Consider the following 24,293-nt stretch of genomic DNA (forward strand, 5'->3'; position numbering starts at 1 on the left):
TTCTTTTACATAAGCGTCTGGCAGATGTGCCAGATGTTCAATCTTTTTGTCAGGCCTTGGACAGAATCAGGCCTGTGTTTAAACCTGTTGCTTCTTCTTGGAGTCTTAACCTAGTTCTTAGAGTTTTGCAGCAGGCTCCGTTTGAGCAAATGCATTCTGTAGATATTAAGTTATCTTGGAAGGTTTTGTTTCTTATTGCTATTTCCTCTGCTCGTAGAGTTTCTGAACTCTCGGCTCTGCAGTGTGATTCGCCTTACCTTATTTTTCATGAGGATAAGGTGGTCCTTCGTACTAAATTGGGGTTTCTCCCTAAGGTGGTTTCAGATTGAAACATTAATCAGGAAATTGTTGTTCCTTCCTTTTGTACTAATCCTCCTTCTCATACAGAACGTCTTTTGCATAACTTGGATGTTGTGCGTGCTCTAATATTTTACCTACAGTCTACTTAAGATTTTTGTCAGTTTTCTGCCCTGTTTGTTTTTCTAGAAAGTGCAAGGGTCAGAAAGCCACTTCTACTTGTCTTTCCCTCTGGTTGAGAAATATTATTTGTTTTGCTCATTTGACTGCTGGTCAGCAGCCTCCTGAGAGAATTACGGCTCATTCCACAGGGGCTGTCTCCACTTCTTTGGCGTTCAAAAATTAAGCTTCTGTGGAACAGATTTGCAAGGTGGCAACATGGTCTTCTTTGCATACTTTTTACAAATTTTCAAAATTTTATACTTTTGCCTTGGCTGAGGTCTCTTTAGGGAGAAAGGTTCTTAAAGCAGTTGTTCCTTCTGTTTAGGTCTGCCTGTCTTGTTCTCCCTCCCTGTTCATTCAGTGTCCTCTAGCTTGGGTATTGGTTCCCACTAGTAATTTGAATGACGTTGTGGACTCTCCATGTCTTAGGAAAGAAAATTAAAATTGATGCTTACCTGTTAAATTTCTTTCTTTCCGGACATGGAGAGTCCATGACCCTACCCTTTAGATTAGACAGTATTTTTTTACTAAAGCTCAGGCACCTCTACACCTTTTGTGTTACACCTCTACACCTTTTTCCATTTCCCATCGGCTGAATGACTGGGGGTTATAGGTAAGGGAAGTGACATTTAACAGCTTTGCTGGGGTGCTCTTTTCCTCCTCCTGCTGGCCAGGAGTGAATATCTTACTAGTAATTGGAGTGACATTGTGGACTCTCCATTTCCGGAAAGAAAGAAATTTATCAGGTAAGCATACATTTTATTTTTAAATTACAATTTTACTCACTTCTGGAGGCAGCATCAGCATATAACATAGCCAAAATCAGAAAATGTTCCATGATACAAGCTGTGGAGTACTGTAATGAAATACTCAAAAAGATACAGCTCGACCAACTCATCTGCCTAAAAATCGGTCTCACCACCTAACCAAAAGCGAGACAAACAAAAGGGGCCGTATTATGATTAATAAATTGCACATTGCAAGTATTTGTCACACAAAAAAAATTACACTGTCCATTGAATTTAATACAGACCATAAACATTTCCATTCAATATATGTGCCAAAAGCAAACTTCCTTTCTGTCCTTTTTTTTTTTTTTTTTTTTTTTTTTTTTGGGCAGAAGCTTTTCATAATTATGATTGGCGATTTTAGTGAATTTTGCTGTGATACATTTTGTGTTTTGTCCCATTTTTTCTGTAATTTAACTCCGATAATTGTTGATTTGATAGGTGCCACCTTATTTGAACAAATGTTTTCCTGTTGTCTCACTTTTCTGCTAAGAACAATTAGGGACAGATTTAAAACAGACTGTCCATCAAGGCTGTGTGGAACATAAATGTATAATCAGATATAATGTGCATAGACTGCAAATGGCTATCCACTCCAATCATTCTATCTCCTTCCTCAGATAGATACAGATCTTAGATTTCAAAAATAATCCACAGGAGGGTGCTATAAGCTCAAGCCAAGACATTTTATTAAGAGGTTCCAATATTACATTTTCAACTTTAAAACGTCATAATAGTTCATAAGAAGTATAATATATATCTGGGATGTCTGGAATATAAGATTATCTAATGGGGTTCCCTCCAAGCCTTGTTTGCACATACTTCTGTCCCTAAGTTGTTTTCAGCATAGAGAGGGAACAGAAGACCATATGCAAGAAGATTTGAGGCAGGAAGAAGGATCTCATAGAGGCAAGCACATATTGCCCATAGTACAGATGGAGATGTAGACACATAGAATGAGGGAGCTACAAAGCAATAAAAAATAATAGAGAAGGATAAAAAAAAATAGTAAAAACAGGAATGTATGGTTAGTATTGGGGTACTATGTGGTAAAAACAATTTTGAAACTATTGATAAATGGTATCTAATTCACTTTATATGTTTGCATCTGTTTAGTGTATTGAGCGTGCAGCTAAAATTACTTGTTGATGTTTTCAAATGTATTCAAATGTTGATAGACATTACTCAGTTGTTTTTAGTAACCCTTAAACATGCTATTATTTGGTGTCATAATTACACATATTTCTTTCATACAGGTGGTGAGAGTTTACTATCCATTATACCTGGGAATTATTCTTCTCTACCACTAGTTGGAAGCAAAGATCCCCAAATTCCAAGATGCCCCATAAAACCCCTTCCACCTCACACATACCTCAGTCTTTACTTTGCCTCCACTGGATACATGAAGATGTGCATTTGATTCTTTAGAGAGAGGGGTTTTCATTCTATATTGAGGCCCTGTTTCCCCTGTGGGAAATGTATGTGGGTTATTTGTGATTATTTTTTCACCTCATGGGACATTTTTCACGAACCTTCCATATTTGGTCGCAGTGACTTGTCTTTTTGCCTCCCTTTATGGATCTACAATATACTAGTACTAATCCATAACCTCTGCTGATACGTTTCAGTACTGTTTTGGCTGCCTGCTGCTTGTTTGCTAATCGACAAGTGTCTATTTGCAAGTATCATTTATTAAACATATTAGACACTCCATTAAACATAAGACACTTTTCTATTTTGTGTGTATGTATATATATATATATATATTTGTCAACATATATGGCCTTGGGAATAGGATTCTTTACATTATTCATTTTGCTGTTTTGCCCGCCTCTGCTGTTTTGTTGTGCTTAGTTTGAATTTTGCATGTTTTTAGGTTTACGTGCAGTGAGTTTGTGCACGTCGGTTAACGCTTTTCGGGTTAGTTCACGGCCCTTTAGTTTTCTATAGTTATTACGTGTATCAACCAGTTTACGCACATGGATTAGCGCATGTTCGTCCTCGGCTATGCGTCTGCTTTTTGGCACACTAAATTACTTATAGCTGTGAGTTTGGTTTTTGTTCCTTGTGTTAATAATTCTTTCTGATGAGCATTATCTGCTCTTCAGTGTTATGTTTGTCTCATGCTTTGTTTTACAGTTCGGCTTAGCGTGCATTGTACCTGTGAGTTTATATAAAAGCTACTTAGGAAGGGGTAAGTTCCATTCTTCAAAAGCTTTTTAGGGGGCTAGTGCTTTGTCATATGCTATAATGTAGAAGTCTTATTTGGTCCCTAAATCTACCCAAGACCCCTGAACACCTTTCTACTATTATTTGGTGGACTTATTATAAAAAAGTTGAGTTGCCTTCTCCAGCTCATTTATGTGACCCATGTTTAGAATTATTGATACAATCAGACCAACATAATGCTGTTTCTTTGGGTATTAACATACCTTCTGTTTGTTCATTACAGGAGAATATTGATGGTGTTTCACCTACTGTTGAGTTTTATCAAGGCTGCAGTTTGAGGCGCTGGCTGCTCTCCCTCCTTCAAACAAGCATTAAAGTTCAGTTCAGAATTTATCTTTTACTAGTGCCCTGAAACCTGGGATACTGTTATGTCTTCAGATGGTAAAGTTTCTTCTGGTGATGAGGAATCTTCAACTGATGTTGAACCTTATATTTCCCCTTTCATGTTTAAAGTTGAACATACTTGTTCTCTTTTAAAGGAGTTTTTAATTACTTTAGGATCCTAAAATTTCTTATGATAAGCCTTGTAATTGTTTAAATTCAGTTTTATGGAATGTTGTTAATCTCCCTGAAATTTTCCCTATTTCTGATGCTTTCTCGGACTCGGACATGGTTTCTAGGGAATGTTTTAAGCCAGGTATTTAATTTACTCCTTCTGCAAGGTTTTTAAAAGTTATTTCCTTTACCTGCTGCCAACATTGATTTATGGGAAATAGTTCCCTAGATGAATGGGGCCATTTTCACTTTGGCTAAACATACTTCAATTCCTTTGGAAGACAGTACTTCTTCTAAAGACCCTTTAGATAGAAAGTCTTTTCATAGATGGGCCTTTTTACATGCAGTCTTTTAGTTCAGGCCAGCTATTTATATTGCGGATGTGCTGCTGCTTCTACTTCTAACCTATTGGTTGTCTAGTCTTTTATCGCAGTATTCTGCTGAATCTGGTAGTGCAAATCTTTTGGGTTTGTTTTAAAAGGCACATTCTTTTATTTTGCTGTATCTTATGAAGATTAAAGTGATATAAAACAGATTGAGATCTGTGCATATCCTAAAAGGGTTAATTAATTTAAAATAGTTTGCATAAACAAATTGTTTAAAAATTGCTGGGGGGTTTTAAAAATAATTCTAAAAAATAAGCAAAATGAATTACATAGCTAAACTGCCTGGAGCAGCTAACTCCACCCCTCTTATCAGTGTTTAGACACAGGCATTGTATTTCAACTGAGTTCACAGCTTCTAGGCATTCTCCAGCATATAATCCCTATTCACTTTTGCATTTTACCAAAAGAGCAATACACATAGATACAGCCATAAAAGGAATTGTGTGGGGGGAGTTAGAGCTTTACAATTCAGAAACTGAAAATAAAGGGTTAATGGTGAGGCACTGCAGTATAAATTTGCATGTAAAGTAATTAAAGTACATATATTATTTTGTCTCTTTCCCCAACTTGTTTTATGTCCCTTTAATGTCAAAAGCATGTCTTTGGCAGTCCTTGCCAGGAGAGCCTTATGGCTTAAATTCTAGTCTGCTGATATGGTGTCAAAATCCAGTTTATTATCCCTTTCCTTTCAGGGAAAGATGTTTGGTTTTGATTTAGATTCTATAATATCTTCTGTTACTGGAGGTAAAGGGGCTTTTCTTCCTCAGGACATGAAGTCTAGTGGGAAATCTGAAGCTTCTAATCATTTTTGTTCCTTTTGTCAGAATAAAAGACAAAAGATTGACTCCTCTGCTCAGAAGCAAGGCTCCTCTGCTTCAGCCTGGAGACCTGGTGCTAACTAGAAGAAGCCAAAGCAGGGTAAGAAATCTATCCCTACTACCAAAACTGCATAAAGGTTCAGACTCCGATCCAGAAGTTCTGGTAGGGGGCAGATTAAGCTTTCAGGAGTCTTGGTTTAAGTCTGTTCCAGATCCCTGGTTTCTGATTCTAGTTTCTAATGGATATTGAATAAAATTTAAGGACAAGGTCTCACAGAGGAAGTTTTTATTTCTGTTTAATGTTCCATGGATTCCTGTAAATGCTCAATCTTTTTTCCAGTCTGTCTCAGATCTGGAAGCTATGGGAGTGATTGTACAAGTTTCTTTATAGGAACATGGGATGGGATTTTATTCAAATGTCTTCATTGTTCCATAGAAGGAAAGTACTTTCAGATTAGTTCTGGATCTATTTGGACTATTCTGCCTTTTGTTCCGCAAGGCCAGTTTATGTCCACAATAGACTTAAATGATGGCTGACCTTTATGTTCCAATTCACAGAAAATATTTCCAGTTTCTGAGGTTTGCGTTTCTTGACAAGCATTTTCAGTGTGTTGCTGTTCCATTTTGTCAGGTTACAGCTCCAAGAATGTTCACAAAGGTTTTGTGTGCCCTTTTGTCTGTGAACAGGTCTCAGGGTATTGCAGTGTTTCCATACCTGGATGACATCTTAGTTCAAGCTTCGCCTTTTCCTTTATCAAAATCTCACACCAACTCTTGTTGTTTCTTCAACAGCAGGGTTGGAGGATCAATTTTCCAAAATGTTCTTTGGTTCCTCAAACTAAAGTAACATTTTTGTTTTTTCAAATAGATTCAGTGTCCATTAGTCTCTCTCTCTATCTCTCTATCTCTCTTTATCTCTCTCTATCTCTTTCTCTATCTCTCTCTCTCTCTCGTTTTCAGATGAGGCCGCTTCAGCTTTGTTTGCTGCATGAATGGTGCACAAATTATACTCGGTTGTCTCAAAGGATATTTTTGGATCCCAGTACATGTCCGTCTCTAACTTGGTGGTGACTGGATAATACATTTATTATTCAGGGGGCTTCTTTTGCTCATCCTACCTGCCCTTTGATCACTTCAGATTTCAGATGCAAGTCTCTAGGATTTGGGAGCTATTTGGGGGAGCATGGGTTCAGAAGTGTCCAAGATAATTCGGTGGGCAAAGGCTCAATCTTGTTATCTGTCAGCAATCTACATCCCAGAGTGGACAACTGGGAAGCTGATTTTTTGAGCAGACAGCCATTTCATCTGGGGGAATGGGAACTCCATCCGGAGGTCTTTGCCACCCTGATTCTCAGATGGGGCAGACCGGAGCTGGATCTTATGGCATCTCGCAGAATGCCAAGCTCCCGAGATACGGATCCAGGTCCAGGGATCATCAGGCCGAACTGATAGATGCCTTAGCAGTGCCTTGGTCGTTCAACCTAGCTTATGTGTTTCCACCGTTTGCTCTCCTTCCCCGGGTGATTGCTCAGATCAAACAGGAGAAGGCTTTGGTGATTCTCATCGCTCCTGCGTGGCGTCGCAGGACTTGGTATGCCGATCTGGTGGACATGTCCTCTCTGCCACCGTGGAAGCTTCCATTGAGGCAGGACCTTCTCATTCAGGGACCCTTCCATCATCCGAATCTAGTTTCTCTGCAGCTGACTGCTTGGAGATTGAATGCTTGATTTTATCTAAGCGAGGGTTCTCTGATTCAGTCATTGATACCTTGATTCAGGCACGTAAGCCTGTTACTAGAAATATTTACTATAAGATATGGCGTAAATATCTTTATTGGTTCGAATCCAAGGGCTACTCATGGAGTAAGATTAGGATTCCTAGGATTTTATCTTTTCTCCAAGAAGGTTTGGAGAAAGGGTTATAAGCAAGTTCCTTAAAGGGACAGATTTCTGCTTTATCTATTTTGCTACACAAACGTCTGGCAGATATTCCGGATGTTAAATCTTTTTGTCAGGCTCTGACTAGAATCAGGCCTGTGTTTCGACCTATTGCTCCTCCTTGGAGTTTGAATTTAGTTCTTAAGGTTCTTCAAGGGGTTCCGATTGAACCTATGCATTCCATAGATATCAAATTGTTATCTTGGAAAGTTTAATTTTTGATTGCTATTTCTTCTGCTCGCAGAGTTTCTGAGCTTTCAGCATTACAATGTGATTCTTCTTACCTTATTTTTCATTCCGATAAGGTAGTGTTGCGTACCAAACCTGGTTTTCTTCCTAAGGTTGTTTCCAACAAAAATATTAATCAGGAAATTATTGTTCCTTCATTGTGTCCTAATCCTTCTTCTAAGAAGGAGCGTCTGTTACATAACTTGGACGTGGTCCGTGCCCTGAAGTTTTACTTGCAGGCGACTAAGGAATTTCGTCGATCATCTTCATTATTTGTTGTTTTTTCTGGAAAACATAGGGGCCAGAAAGCTACGGCTACCTCTCTTTCTTTTTGGCTGAAGAGTATCATCCGTTTTGCATATGAGACTGCTGGACAGCAGCCTCCTGAAAGAATTACTGCTCATTCTACTAGGGCTGTGGCTTCCTCATGGGCATTTAAAAATGATGCTTCTGTTGAACAGATTTGCAAGGCTGCAACTTGGAAGTGTCTTCACACTTTTTCCAAATTTTACAAATTTGATACTTTTGCCTCGTCCGAGGCTGTTTTTGGGAGAAAAGTTCTTCAAGCAGTGGTGCCTTCTGTTTAGGTAAGGATGAAATCCGTGAACTCGTCATATCTTGTAAAAGAAAAGGAAATTTATGCTTACCTGATAAATATATTTCTTTTACGATATGACGAGTCCACGGCCCACCCTGTCATTTTCTAAGACAGGTCTTTATTTTTGTTAAACTTCATCACCTCTGCACCTTGGCTTTTCCTTTCTCTTCTTAACTTCGGTCGAATGACTGGAGTGGGAGGGAAGGGAGGAGCTATATATACAGCTCTGCTGTGGTGCTCTTTGCCTCCTCCTTGCTGACCAGGAGGCGATATCCCATAAGTAAGGATGAAATCCGTGGACTCGTCATATCGTAAAAGAAATAAATTTATGGGAATCTTGGCCTCCTCCTAGTGGTAGAGAAGAGTAGTTCCCAGGAGTAATGGATCGTGGAATCTCACCACCATGAAATAAGTGAATTTATCAGGTAAGCATACAGTATGTTTTTTAATTAAAATAATGTACTTTTTATTGACTTTTCTAAATTAAAAAAAAAATGTTTTTCTTCCAGAGCAAAGTAGAAGAGATGATTTAGAAGCATTAGGACACATGTTTATGTATTTTTTACGTGGAAGTCTTCCTTGGCAAGGTTTAAAGGTACTGTATATTTATACATGTAGCAGTGGTAGCTAATGGAAGTCATTTAAGATTTTAATTTGTCCTATCTCTTATTGATCTGAGTTTTTTTTGTGGAGCCAATCACTTGCTTGGTAAATTAGCTTCTTCATATATTATACATGTCTTGTGGGTGAGGATATTATTGGCTTACCTACCTTATTTTAAAAACTACATTGCTATAGAAATCGTACCATTTATTAAGGCTATAATAATTTTTGGGCTTAGATTTTACTTGTGTGTGTGTTTAATGTGTTTTTAATTTTTTTTATTTTGTTTGCTAAGTTGTTTTTTTTACTGAAAAATTGTTATTCAGTTCACTTATGACATTACACTTGCTGTGTGCGTGGTGTCCCTTATTTGAGAATGTCCCAAACATGCCTTTCTGTGAATAGCTAAGTGGCTTATAGAAATGAATAGCTTTGCTTTTTTATGTGAACAAGTAGAATGCTTTGAGTGTAAAAAAAAACAACCCTCCCCCCCAATTTTCTGCTTGACTAGCATCCTTTGCTACCCTTGAGGATTAGTGTTATTTATTTCTGTTATTTATTTTTTATTTTTTTGGGGGAGGGGGAAAAGAGGTGATGAAGTAAGAATACTTTGAGGGGGAAAAAATTACAAAAAAATATTCTGTTGCCTAGCAGAAAGATTCTTTAAAATAAAAAGACAACTTACTGCCCTTAAGGGACCCCTGCATTTCTGTCAGATAATGCACCACTTTGTCCAGAAAATTGTTGCAATTACAAATGTTTAGGCAGTCTCTTGTTTATTTCTTTTATTTGTATTAGTATGACACAAAAATGTGAGAGAAAAAAAGCCCCTGATACATTCCACGCAAAACTCTTGGCACCCTCAGTTAAATATTTGGTAGTACACCCCTTGGAAAAAATAACTAATATCAATCACTTCCTGTAACCATCAATGAGTTTCTTACACCTCTCTACTGGAATTTTGGACCACTCTTTTTTCGCCAACTGCTCCAGGTCTCTCAGATTGGAAGGGTTAATTTTCCCAACTGCTGTTTTGAGATCTCTCCACAGGTGCTCTATGGGATTGAGATCTGGACTCATTGCTGTCTAGTTCAGTACTCTCCAGTGCTTTGTCTTAAACCATTTTTGGGCACTTTTTGATGTGTGCTTTGTGTCATTGTCCTGCTGTAAGACCCATGACCTCTGATGGAGACCTAACTTTCTGACACTGGCCCCTACATTGTACCACAGAATTCTTTGGTAGTCTTCAGATTTCATAATGCTATGCACACAGTCAAGACATCCAGTGCCTAAAGCAGAAAAGCAACCCCAAAACATCAGTGCACTTCCACCATGTTTGACTGTTGGGATTGTATTCTTTTCTTTAAAAGCCTCATTTCTATTTCTGAAAACAGTAGAATGATGGACTTCACCAAAAAGCTGTAATTTTGTTTTGTCTGTCCACAGCACAATCTTTCAAAAGGATTTTGGCTTCCTCAAGTAATTTTGTGTCAGCAATGTGGTATTCCTGGGTCTCCTACCATAGCCCCCCTTTTCATTCAGATGGCGAGGTATAGTGCAAGATGACACATTTGTACCCTGTGCCTGAAGGTCAGCTTGAATTTGTCTGGAAGTTGATAGCGGTTCTTTATCCACCATTCAAAAAAACCTTTGTTGCAATCTTTGATCAATTTTTCTCTTACGTCCAGAGAGATTAGCTACAGTGCCATGGGCTGTAAACTTCTTGACGATGTTGCGCACAGTGGACACAGGAACATTAAGATCTCTGGAGATGGACTTGTAACCTTGAGGTTGTCCATGCTTTTCCACAATTTTTGTTCTTAAATCCTCAGACAATTATTTGCTGCTCTTTCTCTTCTCCATGCTCAGTGTGGCACACAACAGAAAGGTTGAGTGAATTTTTCACAATTTTAACTGATTGCCGGTGTGATTTCTATATTGTCAGCACCTGTTAATTGATACAAGTGAGCTTAATTACAAATTACAGGAGCATCACAAACTTGGAATGCAAATATTTCTTTTGAGAAGGTGACAATTTTGTCCAGTCCATTTCTCAAACATTGGTGTGTCCGGTCCACGGCGTCATCCTTACTTGTGGGAATATCTCTTCCCCAACAGGAAATGGCAAAGAGTCCCAGCAAAGCTGTCCATATAGTCCCTCCTAGGCTCCGCCCACCCCAGTCACTCTATTTGCCGTTGTACAGGCAACATCTCCACGGAGATGGTTAAGAGTTTTTGGTGTTTAAATGTAGTTTTTTATTCTTCTATCAAGTGTTTGTTATTTTAAATTAGTGCTGGTATGTACTATTTACTCTGAAACAGAAAAGGATGAAGATTTCTGTTTGTGAGAGGAAGATGATTTTAGCAGACAGTAACTAAAATCGATTGCTGTTTCCACATAGGACTGTTGAGATGAAGTAACTTCAGTTGGGGGAAACAGTTAGCAGACTTTTCTGCTTAAGGTATGACTAGCCATATTTCTAACAAGACTGTGTAATGCTGGAAGGCTGTCATTTCCCCTCATGGGGACCGGTAAGCCATTTTCTTAGTCTCAAACAGAATAAAGGGCTTAATATGGGCTATAAAACTGGTAGACATTTTTATGGGCTAAATCGATTGCTTTATTTGGACATTTTATACATGTTTATGCTGATAATTCACATTTATAAACTTGGGGAACGTTTTTTAACGGCAGGCACTATGTTAGACACCTTTTCCAGTCAGGGAGGGCCTTCCCAGTTGTAGGCTGAGCCTCATTTTCGCTCCATTACTGCGCAGTTGTTTTTGAGAGCAAGACATGCAGATGCATGTGTGAGGATCTGAAAGTAGCTGGAAAAGTTTCTAGAAGGCGTCATTTGGTATCGTATTCCCCTCTGGGCTTGGTTAGGTCTCAGCAAAGGCTGTAACTGGGACTGTATAGGGGTTAAATTTGTAAACGGCTCCGGTTCCGTTATTTTAAGGGTTAAAGCTCTGAAAATTGGTGTGCAATACTCTTAATGCTTTAAGACACTGTGGTGAAATTTTGGTAATTTTTGAACAATTCCTTCATACTTTTTCACATATTCAGTAATAAAGTGTTTCTGTTTAAAATTTAAAGAGACAGTAACGGTTTTGTTTTAAAACGTTTTTTGTGCTTTATTGACAAGTTTAAGCCTGTTTAACATGTCTGTGCCTTCGGATAAGCTATGTTCTATATGTATGAAAGCCAATGTGTCTCCCCATTTAAAATTGTGTGATAATTGTGCCATAGCGTCCAAACAAAGTAAGGACAGTACTGCCACAGATAATGAAATTGCCCAAGATGATTCCTCAGATGAGGGGAGTAGACATACTACATCATCTCCTACTGTGTCTACACCAATTTTGCCCTCGCAGGAGGCCCCTAGTACATCTAGCGCGCCAATGCTTATTACCATGCAACAATTGACGGCTGTAATGGATAACTCCATAGCAAATATTTTATCCAAAATGCCTGCATATCAGAGAAAGCGCGATTGCTCTGTTTTAAACACTGAAGAGCAGGAGGGCGCTGATGATAATTGTTCTGTCATTCCCTCACACCAATCTGAAGTGGCCATGAGGGAGGTTTTGTCAGATGGGGAAATTTCAGATTCAGGAAAAATTTCTCAACAAGCTGAACCTGATGTTGTGACATTTAAATTTAAATTAGAGCATCTCCGCGCACTGCTTAAGGAGGTGTTATCTACTCTGGATGATTGTGACAACTTGGTCATTCCAGAGAAATTATGCAAGATGGACAAGTTTCTAGAGGTTCCGGTGCACCCCGACGCATTTCCTATACCCAAGCAGGTGGCGGACATAGTGAATAAGGAGTGGGAGAAGCCCGGCATACCTTTTGTTCCCCCCCCCTATATTTAAGAAATTATTTCCTATGGTCGACCCCAGAAAGGACTTATGGCAGACAGTCCCTAAGGTCGAGGGGGCAGTTTCTACTCTAAACAAGCGCACTACTATTCCTATCGAGGATAGTTGTGCTTTCAAAGATCCTATGGATAAAAAATTGGAAGGTTTGCTTAAAAAGATTTTTGTACAGCAAGGTTACCTTCTACAACCCATTTCGTGCATTGTTCCTGTCACTACAGCAGCGTGGTTCTGGTTCGAGGAACTAGAAAAGTCGCTCAGTAGAGAGACTCCATATGAGGAGGTTATGGACAGAGTTCACGCACTTAAGTTGGCTAACTCTTTTATTTTAGATGCCGCTTTGCAATTAGCTAGATTAGCGGCGAAAAATTTAGGGTTTGCAATTGTGGCGCGCAGAGCGCTTTGGCTAAAGTCTTGGTCAGCGGATGTATCATCCAAGACAAAATTGCTTAACATCCCTTTCAAAGGTAAAACTCTATTTGGACCAGAATTGAAAGAGATTATCTCAGACATCACTGGGGGAAAGGGCCATGCCCTTCCTCAAGATAGGCCTTTCAAGGCTAAGAATAAGTCTAATTTTCGTTCCTTTCGCAATTTCAGGAACGGACCGGCCTCTAATTCTGCATCCTCTAAGCAAGAGGGTAATGTCTCACAGCCCAAACCAGCCTGGAAGCCTATGCAAGGCTGGAACAAGGGTAAGCAGGCCAAGAAGCCTGCTGCTGCTAACAAAACAGCATGAAGGAGTAGCCCCCGATCCGGGACCGGATCTAGTAGGGGGTAGACTCTCTCTCTTTGCTCAGGCTTGGGCAAGAGATGTTCAGGATCCCTGGGCACTAGAAATAGTTTCTCAGGGTTATCTTCTGGAATTCAGGGAACTACCCCCAAGGGGAAGGTTCCACATGTCTCACTTATCCTTAAACAAAATAAAGAGACGGGCGTTCTTACATTGTGTAGAAGACCTGTTAAAGATGGGAGTGATACACCCAGTTCCAATAAAGGAACAAGGAATGGGATTTTATTCAAATCTGTTCGTAGTTCCCAAAAAAGAGGGAACTTTCAGACCAATTTTGGATTTGAAGATCCTAAACAAATTTCTCAGGGTACCATCGTTCAAGATGGAAACCATTCGAACGATTCTACCCACTATCCAGGAAGGTCAATTTATGACTACCGTGGATCTAAAGGATGCGTACCTACATATTCCTATCCACAAAGAACATCATCAGTTCCTAAGGTTCGCCTTTCTGGACAAACATTACCAGTTTGTGGCCCTCCCATTCGGGTTAGCCACTGCTCCAAGGATTTTCACAAAGGTACTAGGGTCCCTTCTAGCGGTTCTAAGACCGAGGGGCATTGCAGTAGTACCATACTTGGACGACATTCTAATACAAGCGTCGTCCCTGTCAACAGCAAAGGCTCATACAGACATTGTTCTGGCCTTTCTCAGATCACACGGATGGAAGGTGAACATAGAAAAAAGTTCTCTGTCTCCGTCAACAAGAGTTCTCTTCTTGGGAACAATAATAGATTCCTTAGAAATGAGGATTTTTCTGACAGAGGTCAGAAAGTCAAAACTTCTAAGCACTTGTCAAGTTCTTCATTCTGTTCCACGTCCTTCCATAGCGCAGTGCATGGAAGTAGTAGGGTTGATGGTTGCAGCAATGGACATAGTTCCTTTTGCACGAATTCATCTAAGACCATTACAACTGTGCATGCTCAAACAGTGGAATGGGGACTATACAGACTTGTCTCCAATGATTCAAGTAGATCAGAAGACCAGAGATTCACTCCGTTGGTGGCTGACCCTGGACCATCTATCCCAGGGAATGAGCTTCCGCAGACCAGAGTGGGTCATTGTCACGACCGACGCCAGTCTAGTGGGCTGGGGCGCGGTCTGGGAATCCCTGAAAGCTCAGGGACTATGGTCTCGGGAAGAGTCTCTTCTCCCGATAAACATTCTGGAACTAAGAGCGATCTTCAATGCTCTCAGGGCTTGGCCTCAGCTAGCAAAGGCCAGATTCATAAGATTCCAATCAGACAACATGACGACCGTTGCGTATTTCAATCATCAGGGGGGAACAAGGAGTTCCCTGGCGATGAAAGAAGTGACCAAAATAATTCAATGGGCGGAGGATCACTCCTGCCACCTATCTGCGATCCACATCCTAGGTGTGGAAAACTGGGAAGCGGATTATCTGAGTCGTCAGACATTCCATCCGGGGGAGTGGGAACTCCACCCGGAGATCTTTGCCCAACTAACTCAATTATGGGGCATTCCAGACATGGATCTGATGGCGTCTCGTCAGAACTTCAAGGTTCCTTGCTACGGGTCCAGATCCAGGGATCCCAAGGCGACTCTAGTAGATGCACTAGTAGCACCTTGGACCTTCAACCTAGCTTATGTATTTCCACCGTTTCCTCTCATTCCCAGGCTGGTAGCCAGGATCAAACAGGAGAGGGCCTTGGTGATCTTGATAGCTCCTGCGTGGCCACGCAGGACTTGGAATGCAGACCTGGTGAATATGTCATCGGTTCCACCATGGAAGCTACCTTTGAGACAGGACCTTCTTGTTCAGGGTCCATTCGAACATCCAAATCTGGTCTCCCTCCAGCTGACGGCTTGGAGATTGAACGCTTGATTCTATCAAAGCGTGGGTTTTCAGATTCTGTGATAGATACTCTGGTTCAGGCCAGAAGACCGGTAACTAGAAAGATTTACCATAAAATATGGAAAATATATATCTGTTGGTGTGAATCCAAAGGATTCCCATGGAATAAGATAAAAATTCCTAAAATTCTCTCCTTTCTACAAGAAGGTTTGGAGAAAGGATTATCTGCAAGTTCTCTAAAGGGACAGATCTCTGCTTTATCTGTCTTACTACACAAAAAACTGGCAGCTGTGCCAGATGTTCAAGCATTTGTTCAGGCTCTGGTTAGGATAAAGAGTGTTTACAGACCTTTGACTCCTCCCTGGAGTCTAAATCTAGTTCTTTCAGTTCTTCAAGGGGTTCCGTTTGAACCTTTACATTCCATAGATATTAAGTTACTATCTTGGAAAGTTTTGTTTTTGGTTGCTATTTCTTCTGCTAGAAGAGTTTCAGAGTTATCTGCTCTGCAGTGTTCTCCGCCCTATCTGGTGTTCCATGCAGATAAGGTGGTTTTGCGTACTAAGCCTGGTTTTCTTCCAAAGGTTGTTTCTAACAAGAATATTAACCAGGAGATAGTTGTACCTTCTTTATGTCCGAATCCAGTTTCAAAGAAGGAACGTTTGTTACACAATTTGGACGTAGTCCGTGCTCTAAAATTCTATTTAGAGGCTACAAAAGATTTCAGACAAACATCTTCTTTGTTTGTTGTCTATTCTGGTAAAAGGAGAGGTCAAAAAGCGACTTCTACCTCTCTTTCCTTCTGGCTTAAAAGCATCATCCGATTGGCTTATGAGACTGCCGGACGGCAGCCTCCTGAAAGAATCACAGCTCACTCCACTAGGGCTGTGGCTTCCACATGGGCCTTCAAGAACTAGGCTTCTGTTGACCAGATATGTAAGGCAGCGACTTGGTGTTCACTGCACACTTTTGCCAAATTTTACAAATTTGATACTTTTGCTTCTTCGGAGGCTATTTTTGGGAGTAAGGTTTTGCAAGCCGTGGTGCCTTCCGTTTAGGTAACCTGATTTGCTCCCTCCCTTCATCCGTGTCCTAAAGCTTTGGTATTGGTTCCCACAAGTAAGGATGACGCCGTGGACCGGACACACCAATGTTGGAGAAAACAGAATTTATGCTTACCTGATAAATTACTTTCTCCAACGGTGTGTCCGGTCCACGGCCCGCCCTGGTTTTTTAATCAGGTCTGATGAATTATTTTCTCTAACTACAGTCACCACGGTACCATATGGTTTCTCCTATATTTTTCCTCCTGTCCGTCGGTCGAATGACTGGGGTGGGCGGAGCCTAGGAGGGACTATATGGCCAGCTTTGCTGGGACTCTTAGCCATTTCCTGTTGGGGAAGAGATATTCCCACAAGTAAGGATGACGCCGTGGACCGGACACACCGTTGGAGAAAGTAATTTATCAGGTAAGCATAAATTCTGTTTTTTGGAGTTTTGCGTGGAATGTGTCAGATTTGGCTTTTTTTTCCCCCTCAACATTTTTTGTGTCATACCAATACAAACAAAAGAAATAAACATGAGAATACCTAAACAAGTGGCGCATTATCTGACAGAAATGCAGGGGTGCCAATATGAGAGAGAGACTATTTTGTGTATTTATTTATAAAAAATATATATATACGTATATATAAAGTATATGTGTGTCTGTGTGTATTATATATATATATATATATATATATATATATATATATATAGTGTGTGTATATATATATATATGTATGTATGTATATGTGTGTATATATAATACACAAAATAGTCTCTCTCTCTCTCTCTCTCTCTCTCTCTCTCATATTGGCACCCCTGCATTTCAGATAATCTGTTCTCTTTCTAAAAAGACTGTCTTTGATTTTGTATACTTTGTCCAATCAATGTTTTATGGTTACCAGCTGTCTCTGTTTCAGGCTGACACATTAAAAGAAAGGTATCAAAAAATTGGAGATACAAAGCGAGCCACGCCGATTGAAGTACTTTGTGAAAACTTCCCAGGTAAAGTTGCTTTTTTTTTGCCTTTGTTCATGAAAAATAATATGGTAATTTTTTTTTTATCTGTATACTGATCTCAGGTGAATGAGCAGTCTTGTTGAAGAACTATTAAATTCTCATTGAAGTGTATTTAATTTTGTCAGGCAGTCTACTTCATCTATATGTAAATTCAGGTTTCATAGGGAGCAGGTTATATATTGTAACTGATTTGCGTCTGAAATATGTACAGTAACAGTTCTAGACTTGTTATGCCTAAATTGCAAGGGAAATAAAAACACATTTGCTAATAATGTCTATTTCTCCAACATAGGTGTGTCCGGTCCACGGCGTCATCCTTACTTGTGGGATATTCTCTTCCCCAACAGGAAATGGCAAAGAGCCCAGCAAAGCTGGTCACATGATCCCTCCTAGGCTCCGCCTACCCCAGTCATTCTCTTTGCCGTTGTACAGGCAACATCTCCACGGAGATGGCTTAGAGTTTTTTAGTGTTTAACTGTAGTTTTTATTATTCAATCAAGAGTTTGTTATTTTAAAATAGTGCTGGTATGTACTATTTACTCAGAAACAGAAAAGAGATGAAGATTTCTGTTTGTATGAGGAAAATGATTTTAGCACCGTAACTAAAATCCATGGCTGTTCCACACAGGACTGTTGAGAGCAATTAACTTCAGTTGGGGGAACAGTGTGCAGTCTCTTACTGCTTGAGGTATGACACATTCTAACAAGACGATGTAATGCTGGAAGCTGTCATTTTCCCTATGGGATCCGGTAAGCCATGTTTATTAAGATAGTAAATAAGGGCTTCACAAGGGCTTATTAAGACTGTAGACTTTTTCTGGGCTAAATCGATTCATTATTAACACATATTTAGCCTTGAGGAATCATTTATTCTGGGTATTTTGATATGATTATATCGGCAGGCACTGTTTTAGACACCTTATTCTTTAGGGGCTTTCCCTATTCATAGTCAGAGTCTCATTTTCGCGCCGGTATGGCGCACTTGTTTTTGAGGACAGCATGGCATGCAGCTGCATGTGTGTGGAGCTCTGATACATAGAAAAGTCTTTCTGAAGGCATCATTTGGTATCGTATTCCCCTTTGGGCTTGGTTGGGTCTCAGCAAAGCAGATTCCAGGGACTGTAAAGGGGTTAAATATAAAAACGGCTCCGGTTCCGTTATTTTAAGGGTTAAAGCTTCCAAATTTGGTGTGCAATACTTTTAAGGCTTTAAGACACTGTGGTGAAATTTTGGTGAATTTTGAACAATTCCTTCATACTTTTTCGCAATTGCAGTAATAAAGTGTGTTTAGTTTAAAATTTAAAGTGACAGTAACGGTTTTATTTTCAAACGTTTTTTGTGCTTTGTTATCAAGTTTATGCCTGTTTAACATGTCTGAACTACCAGATAGATTGTGTTCTGACTGTGGGGAAACCAAGGTTCCTTCTCATTTAACTATATGTATTTTATGTCATAAAAATAAATTTAGTAAAAATGATGCCCAAGATGATTCCTCAAGTGAGGGGAGTAAGCATGGTACTGCATCATCCCCTCCTTCGTCTATACCAGTCTTGCCCATACAGGAGGCCCCTAGTACATCTAGTGCGCCAATACTCCTTACTATGCAACATTTAACGGCTGTAATGGATAATTCTATCAAAAACATTTTAGCCAATATGCCCACTTATCAGCGAAAGCGCGACTGCTCTGTTTTAGAAAATTCTGTAGAGCATGAGAACGCTGATGATATGGTTTCTGAAGGGCCCCTACACCAGTCTGAGGGGGCCAGGGAGGTTTTGTCTGAGGGAGAAATTTCAGATTCAGGAAACATTTCTCAACAAGCTGAACCTGATGTGATTACTTTTAAATTTAAGTTGGAACATCTCCGCGCTCTGCTTAAGGAGGTGTTATCCAATTTGGATGATTGTGATTATCTGGTCATTCCAGAACCACTATGTAAAATGGAAAAGTTCTTAGAGGCCCCGGGGCCCCCCGAAGCTTTTCCTATATCCAAGCGGGTGGCGTACATTGTTAGTAAAGAATGGGACAGGCCCGGTATACCTTTAGTACCTCCCCCCATATTTATAAAATTGTTTTCCTATAGTCGACCCCAGAAAGGACTGATGGCAGACAGTCCCCAAGGTCGAGGGGGCGGTTTCTACTCTACACAAGCGCGCCACTATACCCATAGAAGATAGTTGTGCTTTCCAAGATCCTATGGATAAAAAATTAGAAGGTCTGCTAAAGATGTTTGTTCAGCAAGGTTCCCTTCTACAACCAATTGCATGCATTGTCCCTGTCACTGCAGCCGCGTGTTTCTAGTTTGATGAGCTAGGAAAGGCGATTATTAGTAATTCTTCTTCTTATGAGGAGATTATGGACAGAATTCGTGCTCTTAAATTGGCTAATTCTTTCACCCTAGACGCCACCTTGCAATTGGCTAGGTTAGCGGCGAAAAAATTCTGGGTTTGCTATTGTGGCGCAGAGCGCTTTGGTTAAAATCTTGGGCAGCGGATGCGTCTTCCAAGAACAAATTGCTTGACATTCCTTTCAAGGGGAAAACACTCTTTGGCCCTGACTTGAAAGAGATTATCTCTGATATCACTGGGGGCAAGGGCCACGCCCTTCCTCAGGATAGGTCTTTTCAAGACCAAAAATAAACCTAAGTTTCGTCCCTTTCGCAGAAACGGATCAGCCCCAAGGGCTACGTCCTCTAAGCAGGAAGGTAATATTTCTCAAGCCAATCCAGCCTGGAGACCTATGCAAGGCTGGAACAAAGGAAAGCAGGCCAGGAAACCTGCCACTGCTACCAAGACAGCATGAAATGCGGGCCCCCGATCCGGGACCGGATCTGGTGGGGGGCAGACTCTCTCTCTTCGCTCAGGCTTGGGCAAGAGATGTTCTGGATCCTTGGGCGCTAGAAATAGTCTCCCAAGGTTATTCTCTGGAGTTCAAGGGGCTTCCTCCAAGGGGGAGGTTCCACAGGTCTCAGTTGTCTTCAGACCACATAAGAAGACAGGCATTCTTACATTGGGTAGAAGACCTGCTAAAAATGGGAGTGATTCATCCTGTTCCATTAGGAGAACAAGGGATGGGGTTCTACTCCAATCTGTTCATAGTTCCCAAAAAAGAGGGAACGTTCAGACCAATCTTAGATCTCAAGATCTTGAACAAGTTTCTCAAGGTTCCATCGTTCAAGATGGAAACCATTCGAACACTTCTTCCTTCCATCCAGGAAGGTCAATTCATGACCAAGGTGGATTTCAAGGATGCGTATCTACATATTCCTATCCACAAGGAACATCATCGGTTCCTAAGGTTTGCATTCCTGGACAAGCATTTCCAGTTCGTGGCGTTTTCTTTCGGATTAGCCACTGCTCCTAGGATTTTCTCATAGGTACTAGGGTCCCTTCTGGCGGTGCTAAGACCAAGGGGCATTGCTGTAGTACCTTACTTGGACGACATTCTGATTCGAGCGTCGTCCCTTCCTCAAGTAAAGGCTCACACGGACATTGTCCTGGCCTTTCTCAGATCTCACGGATGGAAAGTGAACGTGGAAAAGAGTTCTCTATCTCCGTCAACGAGGGTTCCCTTCTTGGGAACTATAATAGACTCCTTAGAAATGAGGATTTTTCTGACAGAAGCCAGAAAAACAAAACTTCTAGACTCTTGTCGGATACTTCATTCCGTTCCTCTTCCTTCCATAGCGCAGTGCATGGAAGTGATAGGTTTGATGGTAGCGGCAATGGACATAGTTCCTTTTGTGCGCATTCATCTAAGACCATTACAACTGTTCATGCTCAGTCAGTGGAATGGGGACTATTCAGACTTGTCTCCGAAGATACAAGTAAATCAGAGGACCAGAGACTCATTCCGTTGGTGGCTGTCCCTGGACAACATGTCACAAGGGATGACCTTCCGCAGACCAGAGTGGGTCATTGTCACGACCGACGCCAGTCTGATGGGCTGGGGCGCGGTCTGGGGATCCCTGAAAGCTCAGGGTCTTTGGTCTCGGGTAGAATCTCTTCTACCGATAAATATTCTGGATCTGAGAGCGATATTCAATGCTCTCAAAGCTTGGCCTCAGCTAGCGAGGGCCAAGTTCATACATCAACCATCAGGGGGGAACAAGGAGTTCCCTAGCGATGGAAGAAGTGACCAAAATCATTCTATGGGCGGAGTCTCACTCCTGCCACCTGTCTGCTATCCACATCCCAGGAGTGGAAAATTGGGAAGCGGATTTTCTGAGTCGTCAGACATTGCATCCGGGGGAGTGGGAACTCCATCCGGAAATCTTTGCCCAAGTCACTCAACCGTGGGGCATTCCAGACATGGATCTGATGGCCTCTCGTCAGAACTTCAGAGTTCCTTACTACGGGTACAGATCCAGGGATCCCAAGGCGGCTCTAGTGGATGCACTAGTAGCACCTTGGACCTTCAAACTAGCTTATGTGTTCCCGCCGTTTCCTCTCATCCCCAGGCTGGTAGCCAGGATCAATCAGGAGAGGGCGTCGGTGATTTTGATAGCTCCTGCGTGGCCACGCAGGACTTGGTATGCAGATCTGGTGAATATGTCATCGGCTCCACCATGGAAGCTACCTTTGAGACGAGACCTTCTTGTTCTAGGTCCGTTCGACCCACTCCAGCTGACTGCTTGGAGATTGAACGCTTGATCTTATCAAAGCGAGGGTTCTCAGATTCTGTTATTAATACTCTTGTTCAGGCCTGAAAGCCTGTAACCAGAAAAATTACCACATAATTTGGTATATCTGTTGGTGTGAATCTGCAGGATTCCCTTGGGACAAGGTTAAGATTCCTAAGAGTCTATCCTTCCTTCGAGAAGGATTGGAAAAAGGATTATCTGCAAGTTCCTTGATGGGACAGATTTCTGCCTTGTCTGTGTTACTTCACAAAAAGCTGGCAGCTGTGCCAGATGTTCTAGCCTTTGTTCAGGCTCTGGTTAGAATCAAGCCTGTTTACAAAATTTTGACTCCTCCTTGGAGTCTCAACCTAGTTCTTTCAGTTCTTCAGGGGGTTCCGTTTGAACCCTTACATTCCGTTGATATTAAGTTATTATCTTGGAAAGTTGTGTTTTTGGTTGCAATTTTCTTCTGCTAGAAGAGTTTCAGAATTATCTGCTCTGCAGTGTTCTTCTCCTTATCTGGTGTTCCATGCAGATAAGGTGGTTTTGCGTACTAAACCTGGTTTTCTTCCAAAAGTTGTTTCTAACAAAAACATTAACCAGGAGATAGTTGTGCCTTCTTTGTGTCCTAATCCAGTTTCAAAGAAGGAACGTTTGTTGCACAACTTGGATGTAGTTCGTGCTCTCAAATTTTACTTAGCAGCTACTAAGGATTTCAGACAAACTTTGTCTTTGTTTGTTGTTTATTCTGGTAAACGGAGAGGTCAAAAAGCAACTTCTACCTCTCTCTCCTTCTGGATTAAAAGCATTATCCGATTGGCTTATGAGACTGCCGGACGGCAGCCTCCTGAAAGAATCACAGCTCACTCCACTAGGGCTGTGGCTTCCACATGGGCCTTCAAGAACGAGGCTTCTGTTGATCAGATATGTAAGGCAGCGACTTGGTCTTCACTGCACACTTTTTCTAAATTTTACAAATTTGATACTTTTGCTTCTTCTGAGGCTATTTTTGGGAGAAAGGTTTTGCAAGCCGTGGTGCCTTCCATTTAGGTGACCTGATTTGCTCCCTCCCTTCATCCGAGTCCTAAAGCTTTGGTATTGGTTCCCACAAGTAAGGATGACGCCGTGGACCGGACACACCGATGTTGGAGAAAACAGAATTTATGTTTACCTGATAAATTACTTTCTCCAACGGTGTGTCCGGTCCACGGCCCGCCCTGGTTTTTTTAATCAGGTCTGATAATTTATTTTCTTTAACTACAGTCACCACGGTAACATATGGTTTCTCCTATGCAAATATTCCTCCTTAACGTCGGTCGAATGACTGGGGTAGGCGGAGCCTAGGAGGGATCATGTGACCAGCTTTGCTGGGCTCTTTGCCATTTCCTGTTGGGGAAGAGAATATCCCACAAGTAAGGATGACGCCGTGGACCGGACACACCGTTGGAGAAAGTAATTTATCAGGTAAACATAAATTCTGTTTTTAGTTTTCTTATTGTATTGCTTCTGTTTTACCCAATTGAGTACACTTGAAATGAAATTGCAGATACATTTTTTATTATGCTTTGTCTATTATTTGATTATGACTTGTTAGCTGTGTATTTCTTTGTCTCTCAACCAATCAGATGACCGTAATGATGCTATTCTCTAGTTATAAGCTTCATGGTGTTTCCTTTAGATAGAGAATAATTTTACTGAAGCAGTTCCTACTACTTGATACTAAATATTCTATTGTGCTTAATATTAAAGGGACAGTCAAGTCCCAAAAAAACGTTCATGTTTCAAATAGGGCATGTAATTTTAAACAACTTTCCAATTTAGGCATGTAATTTTAAACAACTTTCCAATTTACTTTTATCACCAATTTTGCTTTTTACTCTTGGTATTCTTAGTTGAAAGCTAAACCTAGGAGGTTCATATGCTAATTTCTTAGACCTTGAAGGCCGCCTCTAATCTAAATGCATTTTGATAGTTTTTCACCACTAGAGGGTATTCACGTGTTTCATATGGATAACATTGAGCTCATGCATGTGAATTTACCATGAAGACAGCTCTGATTGGCTAAAATGCAAGTCTGCCAAAAGAACTGAAATAAGGGGGCAGTCTGCTGAGGCTTAGATACAAGGTAATTACAGAGGTAAAACGTGTATAATTATAACTGTGTTGGTTATGCAAAACTGGGGAATTGGTAATTAAAGTGAATGCAAATTTTGATGCTAAAGTGCACGGTTTTTAAAAATTTTATTAAAAACAGGGGCACTTTAATTCATAAAAATTTACATTTCACTCCTGTTGTGAAAAAAACTTACCTTTTAATCTTGACAGCAGCTCCAGCTTCCTCCACCCGTGGCAAAACCTCTTCCTGGGTCTAAAATGAGGAATTGGGCTTCCTCCAATCACATCCATAATTTCTGACATCAGAAATGGCTTGCGACGACCGGAGGAAGCTGGAGCTGCTGTCAAGTTTAAAAGGTAAGTTTTTTTTTTCACAACAGGAGTGAAATGTAAATTTTGATGATTTAAAGTACCCCTGCTTTTAATCGAATTTTTAAAAAACGGGCACTTTAGCATCAAAATTC

At 40.8% G+C, this 24,293-nt stretch overlaps 1 protein-coding gene across 3 annotated transcripts in view; it reads left to right on the forward strand.

The window, feature by feature from the left end:
• The window catches only part of CSNK1G3 (casein kinase 1 gamma 3), a 659,666-nt gene that overhangs the window by 474,807 nt on the left and 160,566 nt on the right, over positions 1-24,293 (forward strand). For all 3 annotated transcript variants that reach the window (XM_053701616.1, XM_053701614.1, XM_053701615.1), the window contains exons 7-8: positions 8,448-8,533; positions 16,994-17,078. In XM_053701616.1, coding sequence (XP_053557591.1) covers positions 8,448-8,533; positions 16,994-17,078 — 171 coding nt within the window. The remainder of the gene's footprint in view (positions 1-8,447; positions 8,534-16,993; positions 17,079-24,293) is intronic.

Source organism: Bombina bombina, chromosome 2 (genome assembly GCF_027579735.1).
Source record: "Bombina bombina isolate aBomBom1 chromosome 2, aBomBom1.pri, whole genome shotgun sequence".
In the NCBI taxonomy this organism is placed as follows: Eukaryota; Metazoa; Chordata; class Amphibia; order Anura; family Bombinatoridae; genus Bombina; species Bombina bombina.